This window comes from Anarhichas minor, unplaced genomic scaffold (genome assembly GCF_050575085.1).
Source record: "Anarhichas minor isolate MPS153535 unplaced genomic scaffold, ASM5057508v1 ptg000004l, whole genome shotgun sequence".
NCBI lineage: Eukaryota > Metazoa > Chordata > Actinopteri > Perciformes > Anarhichadidae > Anarhichas > Anarhichas minor.
In genome coordinates this window covers 10696834-10710000 of record NW_027466450.1, presented here as the reverse complement: position 1 = coordinate 10710000, position 13167 = coordinate 10696834, and the positions used below count along the sequence as shown (strand labels likewise).

Here is a 13167-nt window from a genome sequence, read left to right as displayed (position 1 = left end):
GATCAGAGGCCTGTCAAAATGCCGAGGGCCCCCCAGGACCCCCTGGAGATACTGGTTTGTCGGAAAAGGAGAGAATCGGGGGACTGGGGGGCGCAAGTGGGGGTGGTTTAGATGAGGGAGAAATAAGGAAGTGTGTAAATCTCAGTAGACAGTAGACATTTTTTAATGAGAAAAACGAATGCAAAAATGTTCTTTTTTATGTAGCGTGTAAAGAATGATTGTGATGGTTATGACTGACTATTTCCCACTATGCATTTACTGGAAAAAAGTTTGGACAAAAACGCAGCTGTATCCAAGATGTCTTAGATTAGAACTTTTGGGCTGTCAGGGTAAGAATGTTCAACGTTTTTTGCAGGATTATTGATCCTCTCCTGTCCTTTCCTGTACCACTTTTCTTCTTTTTCTCCTCTGATCTCATCCTCGCCTTCATCCTCGGCTTTCCTTCCCCCCTCTCCTGTACACCCTGCGAGATAAACTGCAAATGACCTTTTTTCCCCACCCTTATCATTTTCTTTGTTTCCTTTGTTGTTACATTTTCAGCAACATCTCACGGCAGCTCAGACAAGATGGTTGGAGAGGAAAACCAAGAATCAGAGGGATGCTACGAAGGGGAAAATAAAGAGAAAAGCAAGCATCTGTCTAACAGCAGAGAGGGGATTTAAAACCCCTCCTGGACTTAACACCATATAACAACGCAGAAAACACCCGCTCGAACAGAAGGAAGTATAAATACACTGGAGAGAAAATAAAGTCTACCCCTGTTCTCGTTTCCCTTCCCCTTTTCTGCTCTATCTTTCGTTCTTCTGACCTCTAAATAACCAGGGCTGTGTAGTCTCTTGTTTTTAGAGCTCCGGAGGGAAGAACGAGGTGGATGAGGAGAAGAGCTTGAACCGATACTGTACATGTGGGCAGGACAGAGTTAGACCAATGTAGCATAGGCATCCTCTGCCTCGGTTGGATGTGATGGATGTGATGAAGTTTTAATCAATACTACTCAGGTGGTCTGAGGGAAGCCAATAACCTAAATTGATTCAAGTGTGACATTTTGATTTGATTCCAGTCAAGCATGTATGGCTCTTACTCTGAAATCTTAATGTGTATTACTTTCTATTCTTTCTGTTTCGTTTTTTTTTAAAATAAGCTTACATTTGAACATATTCAATGTAAATCTCATTAAAGGTTCTGTATTAGTTTTCAATGCACTGTATCTCCAATCTTGCATCCCCCATCCAGTTTTCTATACTCCACCTATTCAGCTTAAACAGTGGATAGTGTTGCCCTATTATCTGCCTTTTTATACCACATATATTTGTATACACATCTGTATTCCTCAGTACCTTGAACTGGTTTCCATTCACCAATAGAAACCTATTTTTCCATTTCCATTACTGTTTCCAACCTTACCCTACAGGTCGAGATCCACACCAACATAGATCTCAGATCAGTTTCCTCTGCAGCCATGGCCCCTTTCTACCAAGATTTGCTGTTAAAGGTTCACAGAAGCTTGTCATTAATTTTGCCTTAAGTTTATTGTGTAAAAAAGCCCAAACCGACTATATATGTAGCAGTGCATTACTGAACACTGCATTTTCATGTTGATTGACATGTATTTAGAAGGAGTAGTAGTTATATTCTAGCACTTTGCAGCCATTGTCAAGTTTTGTTGAACACAAAGAAACACATCTTTGAGCAGGATAACCTGTGATCTCATCTGTTTTAGACACCCTGTAAGGCCAATCGGATAGACAGCGGCCTCCAACCCTGACTGGGCTCCTGTTGGCCCATAATTAGTCTCTGACAGCCAACCTTGGCCCACTGACCCCAGTCCCTCTCCATCCACATGCAGGGACAGTAAACTCTGACCAGGACCCACCCCTGAAGCCTCCAGATGCTTTGCTCTGGTCCCAGGCTTTAGTCTGGGCTTTGACGAGGAGGGGGGGTGCTCCATTAGGCAGCCAGGACAGCCCAGAGACAAACGAGTGTGGAGCTGAGTGCAGCTGCTCCCGCTGTGCAACTGCCACCACCACACACACACACACACACACACACACACACACACACACACACACACACACACACACACACACAGATGCACACGTACACACACACAGTTATCATAAATCACCACAGCCGCCTCTGTCGGCCAGCCTGTGCTTGCCCGGTGTTAAAAGCCAATCAGGAAAATTACATGCAAACTCCAAGGGACCTATTTTCACTTTCTTAAGAAATCATTAGTCAATGTTATGAGCTTTGACGTCTGCATAATACTGCAGCCGTCTGACGCAGACCCAGCGCCTGTCCCCCTCACTGCTCAGAATTGACAACTGTACACGGGGTGCCCTGGTTCCCCATGGCCCCGTGGGAGAGAATGGAGGTCCCAACAAAGGAGCAAAGTATAAGGGAGGGGTGGAAAGAGAGACAATGTGGCATAAGAACAAGGGGAGATGTAAAGAAGAATATGACTTTAGACTGTATTGCAAAAGGAAAGATGAATAATGTGTGATAAGTCAAGCTAATTTTCATGTAACACTCTGCAAACACAGGAAGCAGAAAGGCAGTGTTTATGTCCGGCTTATGTAATGCCTAGTTTCCAAAACAAACAGGTGTGCACTAAGGGAGAAAGAAATGTAAAATTAATAAAATGACTTCTTTTTTTACCAAGCACGTCTTTTGGTTGTCCGGTACAATAATAATGGTGAATTGTGCTTCATCCATGGAAAATAAAACTGCAACTGCCGTCCCAAAGTCCTGTGATCCCAGAGCAGATAGTGTGTAGACCAGCAATAACCAATAATGATGTGCAAGGAAGATATAATGGGAACTACTTCCAGTGTTGGATTGACTAAAGCCAGGTGTTTGTTAGTCAGCTGTATGGGAACCAAAGCAAGAGGAATAAGAAGATAAGGAAACAATAGCCAAACCAACAAATATAAAGATACCTGGATGTGGTGTTGGCCGTGATTTTGAGGCTACCGGGGTTGCGAATGAGTTTATCCAAGATGCTGACAATCTGTTCAAATTTAGGCCGGTTATTCCTCTCTTTCTGCCAGCAGTCCAACATCAGCTGGTAAAGGGTAGCTGGGCAGTCCATGGGTGGGGGGAGGCGGTATCCTTCATCTACAGCCTTTATTACCTAGATGTAGGAAGGAAAAGACAAGATTTGAGAAACGACAGAGGAGATATTTTCAGTGCCCAACTGCATCTCGTTTCGCTCTTATGTGCCATAAACCTCGTCACAAAACCCATCTCATATAAATGAGTGGTAGTTGCTGGTACCTTCATTTACTTCCCATCAGTAAAACTTTTCAAATGTGCAAAAATGCAGTCGTTGGTGGGTGCAGTACTCACATCCTGATTGGACATCTCCCAGTATGGCCGTTCCCCATATGACATCACTTCCCAGAGCACAATCCCATAACTCCAAGCGTCACTGGCTGATGTGAACTTCCTGTAGGCAATGGCCTCTGGAGCTGTCCACCGGATAGGGATCTTACCTCCCTGAGAGACAGAGCGTAAGAGGAGTATTAATCAGTTTGACAGTCTTTCAGTCAGTCAGTGGCACAATCTCACTGGCTGCAATCATCATATACTTTGGCTGCTCAGCTTGCTCTTCAAATTTACGTTTGTATGTAAAATTCATAAAAGACCACAGATCAGACGCCACAAAATAGCATCGTTAAAAATAGTGATGGATTGTCAGATTATCAGTGGGCGACAGCAAAAATGACTGCAGGTCTATACTGCATTATGCATAAACGTAATATTGGGTGTCTACATACAGGTTTATGTCACATGCCTACATGTCCTGAAACATACAAACAATTGAATAAGCTGTTCTGAATCCCCTTCAACCCCAATGTGGCTCTCTGAAACCATCACAGTTTTAAAGTTATACAAACTTGCTCTTTCACACTTGGAATAATAAGAATTAAGACAAACATATACAATACACAAATATTACTCAAACATTTTTGATTTGAAAGTAATCATATAAAGTGGCATTAAACATATTAACGTAAATGTTAATATTCACTTTTAACCAATAAGGAGCAGCATCAACCTTAAAGAAAGAAAAATCATTAATCAAACCATAATCTAAAGTGTCCTGCATGTCCTCTCTCTCTTCAGTGTCTGCTGCATTTGTCATTCTAGCAGCAAAGCAAGACAAATGAAGAAAGTGGAGCTGAGGAAAGGAGGCCGATGGCAGCCAAAGCTAACAGAGACATTGGCCAAGCCACCCAGCTCTTGCCTGGTGCTGTGCGGTTACACACACGCACACTGAATCTCTCAAAAACACACTCCTGTACTGCATGATCCGTAAGGAGACACCGTGGGAAGGTATGAAACATCAAAAAACACACGATCACACTCACGGTTGCACAAATGAACACAGGTGCGCACAGGAACACACAGTGCAAACGCAAACAGAACGACACACACACACACACACTGTACCCACCTGCTCCCCCAAGATTGCAAGATGAGTAAACACTACACCCTCACACAAACAAACACACAAACAAAGTAAAACTATATATTTTGCCTTAAAATTTGGGGCCAGACAAAAAAAAAAGAAAAAACCTTCTGGAGTGGGCTGGATGGAAATTTGCGTGCATGTGTGGACCATTGTCAGTCACGGTAACATGGGAGAGTTTATTATCCTGTCTTATTATTTTAGATTATGTATTTCTGGGAGAAAGGCAAACGGCAAACTGAATGTTTATTTGACAAGCAATTCTCAGCCAGCAAATTATACAGTGTTTAAAAGGGCTGCACGCATGGCCTAGACAGGATCCCATGATGAAAATGACCACACACACGCTGCACAAAGTACAGATGAATGTCTGAACTGTGGTGTGCCAACTGATAATGTTTCATGTTGTGCCATGTGATTCATGACGTAAAAAAAAGTTAAAAATCTCCTCCGTCATCTGGTCTTCCAACATGTTGACACTTCTTTCTTTGAAAACTGCAATGGCTCACTGATTGGGCAATTAGCTTTGAGGTTTTGTTTATGAAGATGTAAATTGTTCCTTGCTTCAGCATTGTGTTGTGAGAAAGGACAGTTTAGTAAAGTTGCTATGGAAACTCCATTTATAAATCGAATCAATTGCTGCACAAGTTGTTCAGATTTTAGTGGCATCATCTTAAAAGTTGAGAGAGTTGAGGCCAAGTTGCAAATTGAAGTAAAGTAGGTTGAAGCAGTAAATATGGCAGGAGACATGGGCAAGGGAATTTGGACATAGGATTGTCCATGTCTCAAACTGTCTTGTTGGTACATACCATTTTTCAATTACAACAAACCTTTAAAAGTGAGTTATGTTTTGTCATTGAAAATAAGTGCATGGGTTCCCTTATTGGATTATGCGTAGGACAGTTTGTGCCACATATGATGAACAAAAAATTCTGTAGAGCCTCAAAATGGTTTGTCGTTGCAGTTTGTACAGACTACATGGAGAAAATCGACACCCAAACAGCAAAAATGACTTTGTTATTGCACTTCAAATGACCTACACATTGTCACGCTATTCATTCACCTTTTGATGAGACTGGGCTTGTCTTATCACAACTCTGCTTTTATTTATGTGTTCTTCTCCTCTGCCATGGTAAGAGATTGGAAGATATTGTGTCTGTTTGCCGAGATAACCTGAGTATACAGCATGTCTGGGTGTGTGTGACAAAGACCAAGATGAGAGGATAGAGGTGCTAATGTGGAGCCAATTTCATAATAATCTACATTATCATGAAGAGCGTGTGCATGAAGACAAGAACATTGATCATCATTGCTGTTTGGGTGTTCTGATCATTCTTGCTGGAGAAGAAATATTGTGATTCATAAAAGCAACAGAGGATGCTGTAGACCGTTTAGATTGTGTTTGTGCCCCAGCTCACCCTGGTGGTGTAAGCAGCCTCCGGGTCGTCCTCCAGGACTCGGGACAGGCCGAAGTCGGACACTTTACACACCAGGTTGCTGTTGACGAGGATGTTTCGAGCTGCCAGGTCTCGATGAACGTAGCCCATGTCTGACAGATACTTCATGCCCGAGGCGATGCCACGCAGCATGCCAACCAGCTGGATGCCTGTGAACTGGGCATCATGTTTCTAAAAGAAAGAAGAAAGGACGAAAGAAAAGAACAGGCACACACTATTAAAGCCCCGCTTTAAATGTATATGATATAGAACACAAAGGGAGTCTGACCTTTCTGACTATTTGCGTGAAATGAAACCTTTCTACATTAGTATCCAGAGCATTTCAATTAACCTTTAAAAAACACCTTTGACATTCTGTACCTCATCTTCAGCATTACTGCAAAATACCAGAAGCCAGAGACACAAGAATGTATGCAAATTAGGATCATACCAATATGTTACAAGAAATCCATCCATCAATCCATCCATCCATCCATCCATTTTAGTTTTTGCTCAGGGTTTGCACTGGGCTCCATTTAGCATGTGAGTGAGTACTTTGTCTATGTCCACTTGTATTTCCTTCCCTCGCTCTTCACATGCACAGTTTTGCTCCGTGATGGTCATATACCACGTCATGTGCAAGATGAGTGTAAGATGAGTGTGTTTTGCTTTGAGAATCAACTGGGCCCACCCTACCTCACATTTCGTCTGGAGCAATTAGTGGCCAGACCACCTAGCTTAGTCACTTCAAAGCTTTGCAGATTCAGAACACCGACATAAGCTACAATGCGTAAGCTATGCATTTGTACGTGTGTGTTTGCACATATGACACAGTTTCAATGATGGAGTGCAGGCCTTTGGGAAAATGTCAGGAAACAACAGCTACTCCACCTTCATGTGTCTGGATACTGTGCAGACACATGTGGAAAAGGGCTAACAAAAAGGCAACAGTACACATGCTTTCATGCCAGTGTTGTGGTTTGGCTGTTGTGCTTTGGCTAATTTCAGTGAGGCAGGTCAATTCCTCTTTTGGAGACAGAGGCATGGCACGAATAAAAATTCTCTCCTGGCCTGAACAGCAGTGGGGATACAGTTCATAAAACGTTGTCATTTGATAAGCTCTGTGTGGAAAGTTTGGCTGAAACAGAGTCAGAACTGCTCAAATCAACCGATATCAGGTGCAGTATTTACTGGATTCATAGAGATGCCTTACAACTGTTTTTCTCGAGACAGGTAAGGAAACTTGCTGGTGGACCAATTTGGTTTCACAATAATAATAATAATACTACAATTATAATACTGAAAATGATATTTGGTCGGTTTGGTGGTGCTGTATAACTGATTTCTGTCATCTGTGGAAGGACCGACTTTGTTAATAAAAACAAGACTGAATAAGATGTTTTTGCTTTGTGAAACTGACATGAAATGAGAATAGTTGATGCAATGTCTGGTAACGTTTGATATGATCTATGTTAATAAAATATACTAAAAACAGAAGACATCATTTAAACTTGTTAAATCTAGATCAGTTCATCCCCTTTCTGATAATACACTCTTTCTCCATGTGCTCATAGAGTCCTGCACTTTCAAGGTAAATAGTTTAGACTTCAGCATTTGACAAATGCAACCTTTGCAAACAGATTTACTGTCGTGCTTGACAGAGGGACCTGATGTGTGACATAGACTGTGTGTTGTACAGGTGCAAGACATTTTGTTTCAGCACATTAAGGTGTTCCCTGGTGTTCCTTAATCCTCAGATAGCCATCGAGTTGGTGTTCCCCAAACTTCCTCAGGGTCTGTAGCACTGAGATGCATCATGATTCATTTTACGTGTGTGTGTGTGTGTGTGTGTGTGTGTGTGGAGGGGGGGTGGGCAGATTGTCAATGTTAATACTTACTCTCAAGAAACTGTCCAGGGATCCGTTCTCCATGTATTCTGTGACAATCATGACGGGTTTACCTGTAACAGAGGGGGGGGGGGGGGGGGGGGGGACGACGACATCATATCAGTTGTATTGATCTTAAAGAACAACAACAGAACTACCTGTCAAGCACTTCACCAAACAAAAGAAACTCACAGCCAAACATCATATTAACTTCAGTTTCTTTAATCTGAAACTGTTGTGAGGAGGAAGGGCTGTAACTTGACTTTTAAAGCAGACGTACATGGGCCCTGATAAGGACCAGGTTGAGCTCTTTTCACACACACACACACACACCTACACACACAAACACACACTCAACAGAATAAAATGATCCTAGTCATTGTTTTAGGGTCCCAGCAGGTCAGCTGTCAAAGTGTGACATCTTTATTTCTGTGGAAGATCTGGCTGTAAATCCACGTCGCTTGCTCTCATCTGTACCTGATCAGACTACGGCCATCACAAGGTTTATTACAGGGGGGGAAAGGAAAAAAAATCTTTAAGAAACCTTTAAATCAGCCATTGTTAAATGAACAGCATCAGTGTCGGGACTTGTTTGTGTCCCAGATGGCTTTGTTCTCCCTGCTTCACTCTTGACTTACCACCAGCCATATGCCTCTTCTCCATTTTATTCTGATTAATGTGCCCACCTCCCTCCTCCCCCTGCCCTCTTTTATTCCCGACCTACCTTTCCTCATCCCTACCTCTCTTTCACCATCACCCAATCCTTTCCTTTTCCTTTTTTCCCTCTTGCATGTATTCATGTGAAACCTCCCCACATCTGGCAAGACAGACTTGTTTTTTTCTTTTGTTTAAGGGAATGACACGGGGCTGAGCGGAGAGGGGGATGGAATAGGTTTTTAAAAGAAACAAATCTAATACTCTGATTGGAAAAACATTAGTAATAATAGAAGTTGGCTGACTCAATATCTTTATTTAAATCAAGCAGATTTGTTCCGACTAACAATTCAAAATGCTCCTATGAGTCAATCAGACTCTGACAAAAAAGAATACGAAACTGCTTAAAGTGAATGAGCCAAGACAGAGGGTGTGCTCGACTTAAATAAGGGTTGTACATTTAAAAAAATACATACCCAATTTTTCATTTTTGTTTTCCACAATGACTGATGCTTTTTGCTACTGTAAAAGAGACTTATAGATAAAACAATCTCTTACTATTAACGTAAAAACTCTCCCATCATTGAAAAACAGCTACAGCTCGACACCCTCCACCCACACCCACCCACCCACCCACACCCTAAAAGGCTGTGATGGATCGCTCCGTTTACCAGCGGACGGCTTTTATAGTCTCAGACGGGAACACACACACCCGGTCCTCCCTCCTGTCTTCCGCCCTCTTCCCTTCCCTCTTTCTCTCTGTTCTCAACATTGGCAGCAAAGATAAAGGCCCCCAAGCCCCTTCATTTTGTGAACACAAGTGTGAGTGTTGTGAGCGTGTGTGTGTGTGTGTGTGTGTGCGTGCGCCTGCAAATATGCAGGCTGTGGATAAGCCAAAAGCAGCAGCAAGGTAAATGGGGTGTGAAAGTCTCAGGATTATTTAGAATTAACAGGAGCAGCTTAATAAATCACCCTACAGCAGTGTGTGTGTAGGTGTGTGTCTGTGTGTAAGAGCATATCAAATGGACCTCCTAAAACTATGCCATGAACTCATGTTGCTAGAGCTCACACACATCTGTTCAGGGTATCCCTTTAAATGTCATGTATACACACACACACACACACACACACACACACACACACACACTCATAGTAATGAATATTGGGCTTCCCCTATTAGTCTAAAATCAGCAAATGAAACCACAGTCTTGTGTTTTTGCAGCATTTTTCACCTACTCGGCATTAATAGAAAAAGTGTTGTACTGTAAGATGTATTAGACAAACAGTTTAATGATGAAGGATTGCGAACATAAAAACTCTTTCATTTTCAGGTATTCAAGGCTGAATAACAAGGAGGTAGGAGCGAAGCTCAATTTGTCAGTGAATGTGCTTTCCTTCCAGAAGTACAAGTAAAACATTGTGTTGAACAAAAGCAATAAAAAATTTCGAATGTAAAAATTCTATACTGGGTCCAAAACTGGGTCCTCTTTCTTTTTTTCTTTTTTACGGAATATTTTCAATATATTCACGTCCCTTTTATTTTAACTGATTACCACAACTTTCACAGAAAAAGTATGTGGTAACTTAAAGAAATTCAATAGCATATATTATTATTATTATTATTATTATTTTGATTCTTATTATTTATTTATTTTTTGTGGTTTTTGTGTCATTAAGTGTTTTTTTCGTCTACACAAACTGCAACTGAAAAAGGGAATTAAGAGAAACAGAAAAAAGACGAATGATTAAATAATCAACACAATATGGTTTGAGTGTCCTGTCTGTTGCTGTTTGTACATTACATTATAATTCCTTTGCGATGCTGTTTTTGGTTAGAAGAAGTCATGCTATTAAGTCACTGAAGTCAAAGGGCTGAAGTCTAAGAGTCAGGGAGCAATTAAGGCATTGAGATTACACAGAAAAGGAGAGATGAAGGAAAGGAGAAGAAAGTAAGGAATGTTCTCCATGTAGTTCACTCTACTCTTTAGAATAACCACACAGAACTACTTAACAAGCCTGGTGCCGCAGGGAGAGATGGAGGCCAGGCCCGTTTCTCAGCGACAAAGTTCAGAGTCATTATTTCCCTTTTCTGCAGTCATTCATTTTTAAAGACGCCTTCTGTGTGCTAATGATAGTCTTATAAAGAGGCCCGGAGGGGAGAGACTCAGAGATATGGATTCATGCCCGCTTTGGACACAGGCTTTGATCAAAGCACATTGATCTGCAGAGATTTACACCACGGCAACTCAATAAAACTCCTGCTCTCGTTCACAAAAGCGTCGGACACTTTAGAGCCATTTGTCAAAAACAAATGCAAATCCGGAATCAGTAAAAAGACTCCCCGGAGAAACCGCATCTGTAATGTGTAATGAAAACCATACCTCTGTTCTCTCTTAATATCCTATTTTATTTTACTCTACAGTGTTCTATTTTATTACGTTTTGTTCTTGTGCTTAAAACTAATTTGTTAAGCATCATTACCAATTGTCTCCCAAAATGTATTTTATTTAATTTGTTGGGACAATTCCAATTAATTTAACGTAATAATAATAATAATATAATAACAATAATATGATAAAAATAATAACAGTTAATTCCCTTCAATATGCCTTCATGTCTGAATGCACTTACTGCGTGTTACCACCCCCTCCAGCCTGATGATGTTGGGGTGGTCAAACTGTCCCATGATTGACGCCTCGGCGAGGAAGTCCCGCCTCTGCTTGTCTGTGTATCCTCCTTTAAGAGTCTTGATGGCCACACATATCTCCTTCTTGCCTGGCATCTTCAGGCGACCACTGCACACCTCGCCAAACTCACCTAAAGGATATTATCAGGGAAGATGAAACAACACAAAATGAAGAGACGTGTTCTTAATTGTTTTTTTTTGTTTTCTTATCTCTAACATTTACATCTCAGAATTTGCTTTACTAATATCAAACCCTGCTTATGCAACACAGGTATTTGTGTTTAATACTATGAGTTTGAATGGTCTTAGGATGATGCAAATGCAGGTATAGGTATAGGTAGGTATACATATTTCTCTAAAAAATCATTAGAATTTGAAAATCCATCCGAAATTAAGATGTATATGCTTCAATGATAGCTATTACATGACGCTAAGATATGAACATTCAGATTTTAATTCCCCATAGAAGTTTAATAAATGATCTATGGTTCAACAAGATACTGACCCCGAATCAATGCAAATACTTTAAAACTGTAAGGACAATTATACCATTATTCAACCTGGCTCTTAGGTTAGTTGTGTCCATTCAGACTATGGGTCATGCTAACTGTACACTCGCCACCTCCATTGAGCCGCTGCAACAACCAAAAAGAGAAGCCGTGTTCAAGTTGTTTGAAGTCACTCAACCCGTGGCTCGGTCTGTTTAACCACTAAGAGCATTGCTAACAAGCTTAGCATTAGGCATAAGTACTGCATTTGCAGTTCTGTTTTAGAATTGTGGTTTAACTGTTGTTTAAGGGGTCACAATGTAAAATTTTAACAGATGCAGTGAACACTTAGAGTCAAAGATGAAGAATCCGATCAAAGAGGATGTTGATGATTACCCTGTCATTACTTAACTCCAATTAATCAGAGAGAATATTTGTTGATTTTGGAGAGAGATCCTTGCATACTTGCATACTTGTGTGATAGACCACCAATTATAGTAATTACACCATGTGTAGCAATACACTTTGAAACTGATCCACCCAAAATCCACAGTCCAAATAACGCAGACAGCAAAGAGATCTTTCAACTTTCTTTCAGTGTCGTATTAAAACGCAGCGTGACTCAACATCCACCCTGGGAGAGATCAATTAGCATTCCTTGCTGGTGAGAGGGTGTGTGTGTTTTCCTCAGCCCATGCCTGTGTGTGTGTGTGTGTGTGTAAGTGTGTGTTTTGTGAGTTTCCCCAGGTACTGTAAGCTCTGTAAGCAGGCTGGCCACTTCAAAGGATTTGGCTGGACTGTATGGATGAGTGGAATGAGTATATCTGCGTGTATCTGCTCCTGTGTGAGCGTGTTTTACCCCATATTCTATATGCATATGGCGTGTGCTCTTGCAAGGTGATGTCAGAGCTAAGACATGCGCCGATCTCTCGCAGTCCAGTACAATCATCTTCCACAGCAGCTCTGGATCACAGAGCATGGGTCAAACCTTGGACTTAAAGTAGTCGGGTCTGGAAAAACTTAAGCCAGACTAATTACAACATGGCTAAATACCAAACGCATGCCTGTTCTTCTGGCCCCTCAGCAGTGGACAGACGAGCCAAGCCAAGGCACCTTTTTCATGTGGTCACTCTAAGAAAGAAGATCTCGGTCTAATAAGGCTTGATTAGGGACACTCACTCCTTTCCTGAGTAGAGCACGGTATCCCACTTTGATGTTAAAGTCCGACCCATGGAAGCAGAGCGGAGCGCGTGTTCTGTCTTTTAACACACAATCACCGATTGGCAAGAGGATCAAAGTCTTGTTTAATGTACACAGATGGGGATGGCGGTAGGGATAGAGAAGGAAGAGGTAAGTCGTGTATTGTTTGGAGTGCTCATGTGGTCTCATAAAAATCACACAGGTGGGTAGTTGTATTTAAGCTGACGGACTAAAATGGTTACAACACGGCTTAAACTTTAATGTCCACCTCCGGTGTTCACTTCAAATGTACTTATTTTATAATAGGTTAAGAGTAGAGAGCTGAAGTCCCACTCCCTTAACT

The 13167-nt window shown here is 41.5% G+C and overlaps 1 protein-coding gene across 3 annotated transcripts in view; it reads right to left on the bottom strand.

The window, feature by feature from the left end:
- The window catches only part of epha3 (eph receptor A3), an 88163-nt gene that overhangs the window by 7019 nt on the left and 67977 nt on the right, over positions 1-13167 (bottom strand). For all 3 annotated transcript variants that reach the window (XM_076109003.1, XM_076109012.1, XM_076109022.1), the window contains exons 11-15: positions 11082-11267; positions 7809-7870; positions 5893-6102; positions 3349-3498; positions 2940-3133 (exon numbers count right to left, since the gene is read on the bottom strand). In XM_076109003.1, coding sequence (XP_075965118.1) covers positions 2940-3133; positions 3349-3498; positions 5893-6102; positions 7809-7870; positions 11082-11267 — 802 coding nt within the window. The remainder of the gene's footprint in view (positions 1-2939; positions 3134-3348; positions 3499-5892; positions 6103-7808; positions 7871-11081; positions 11268-13167) is intronic.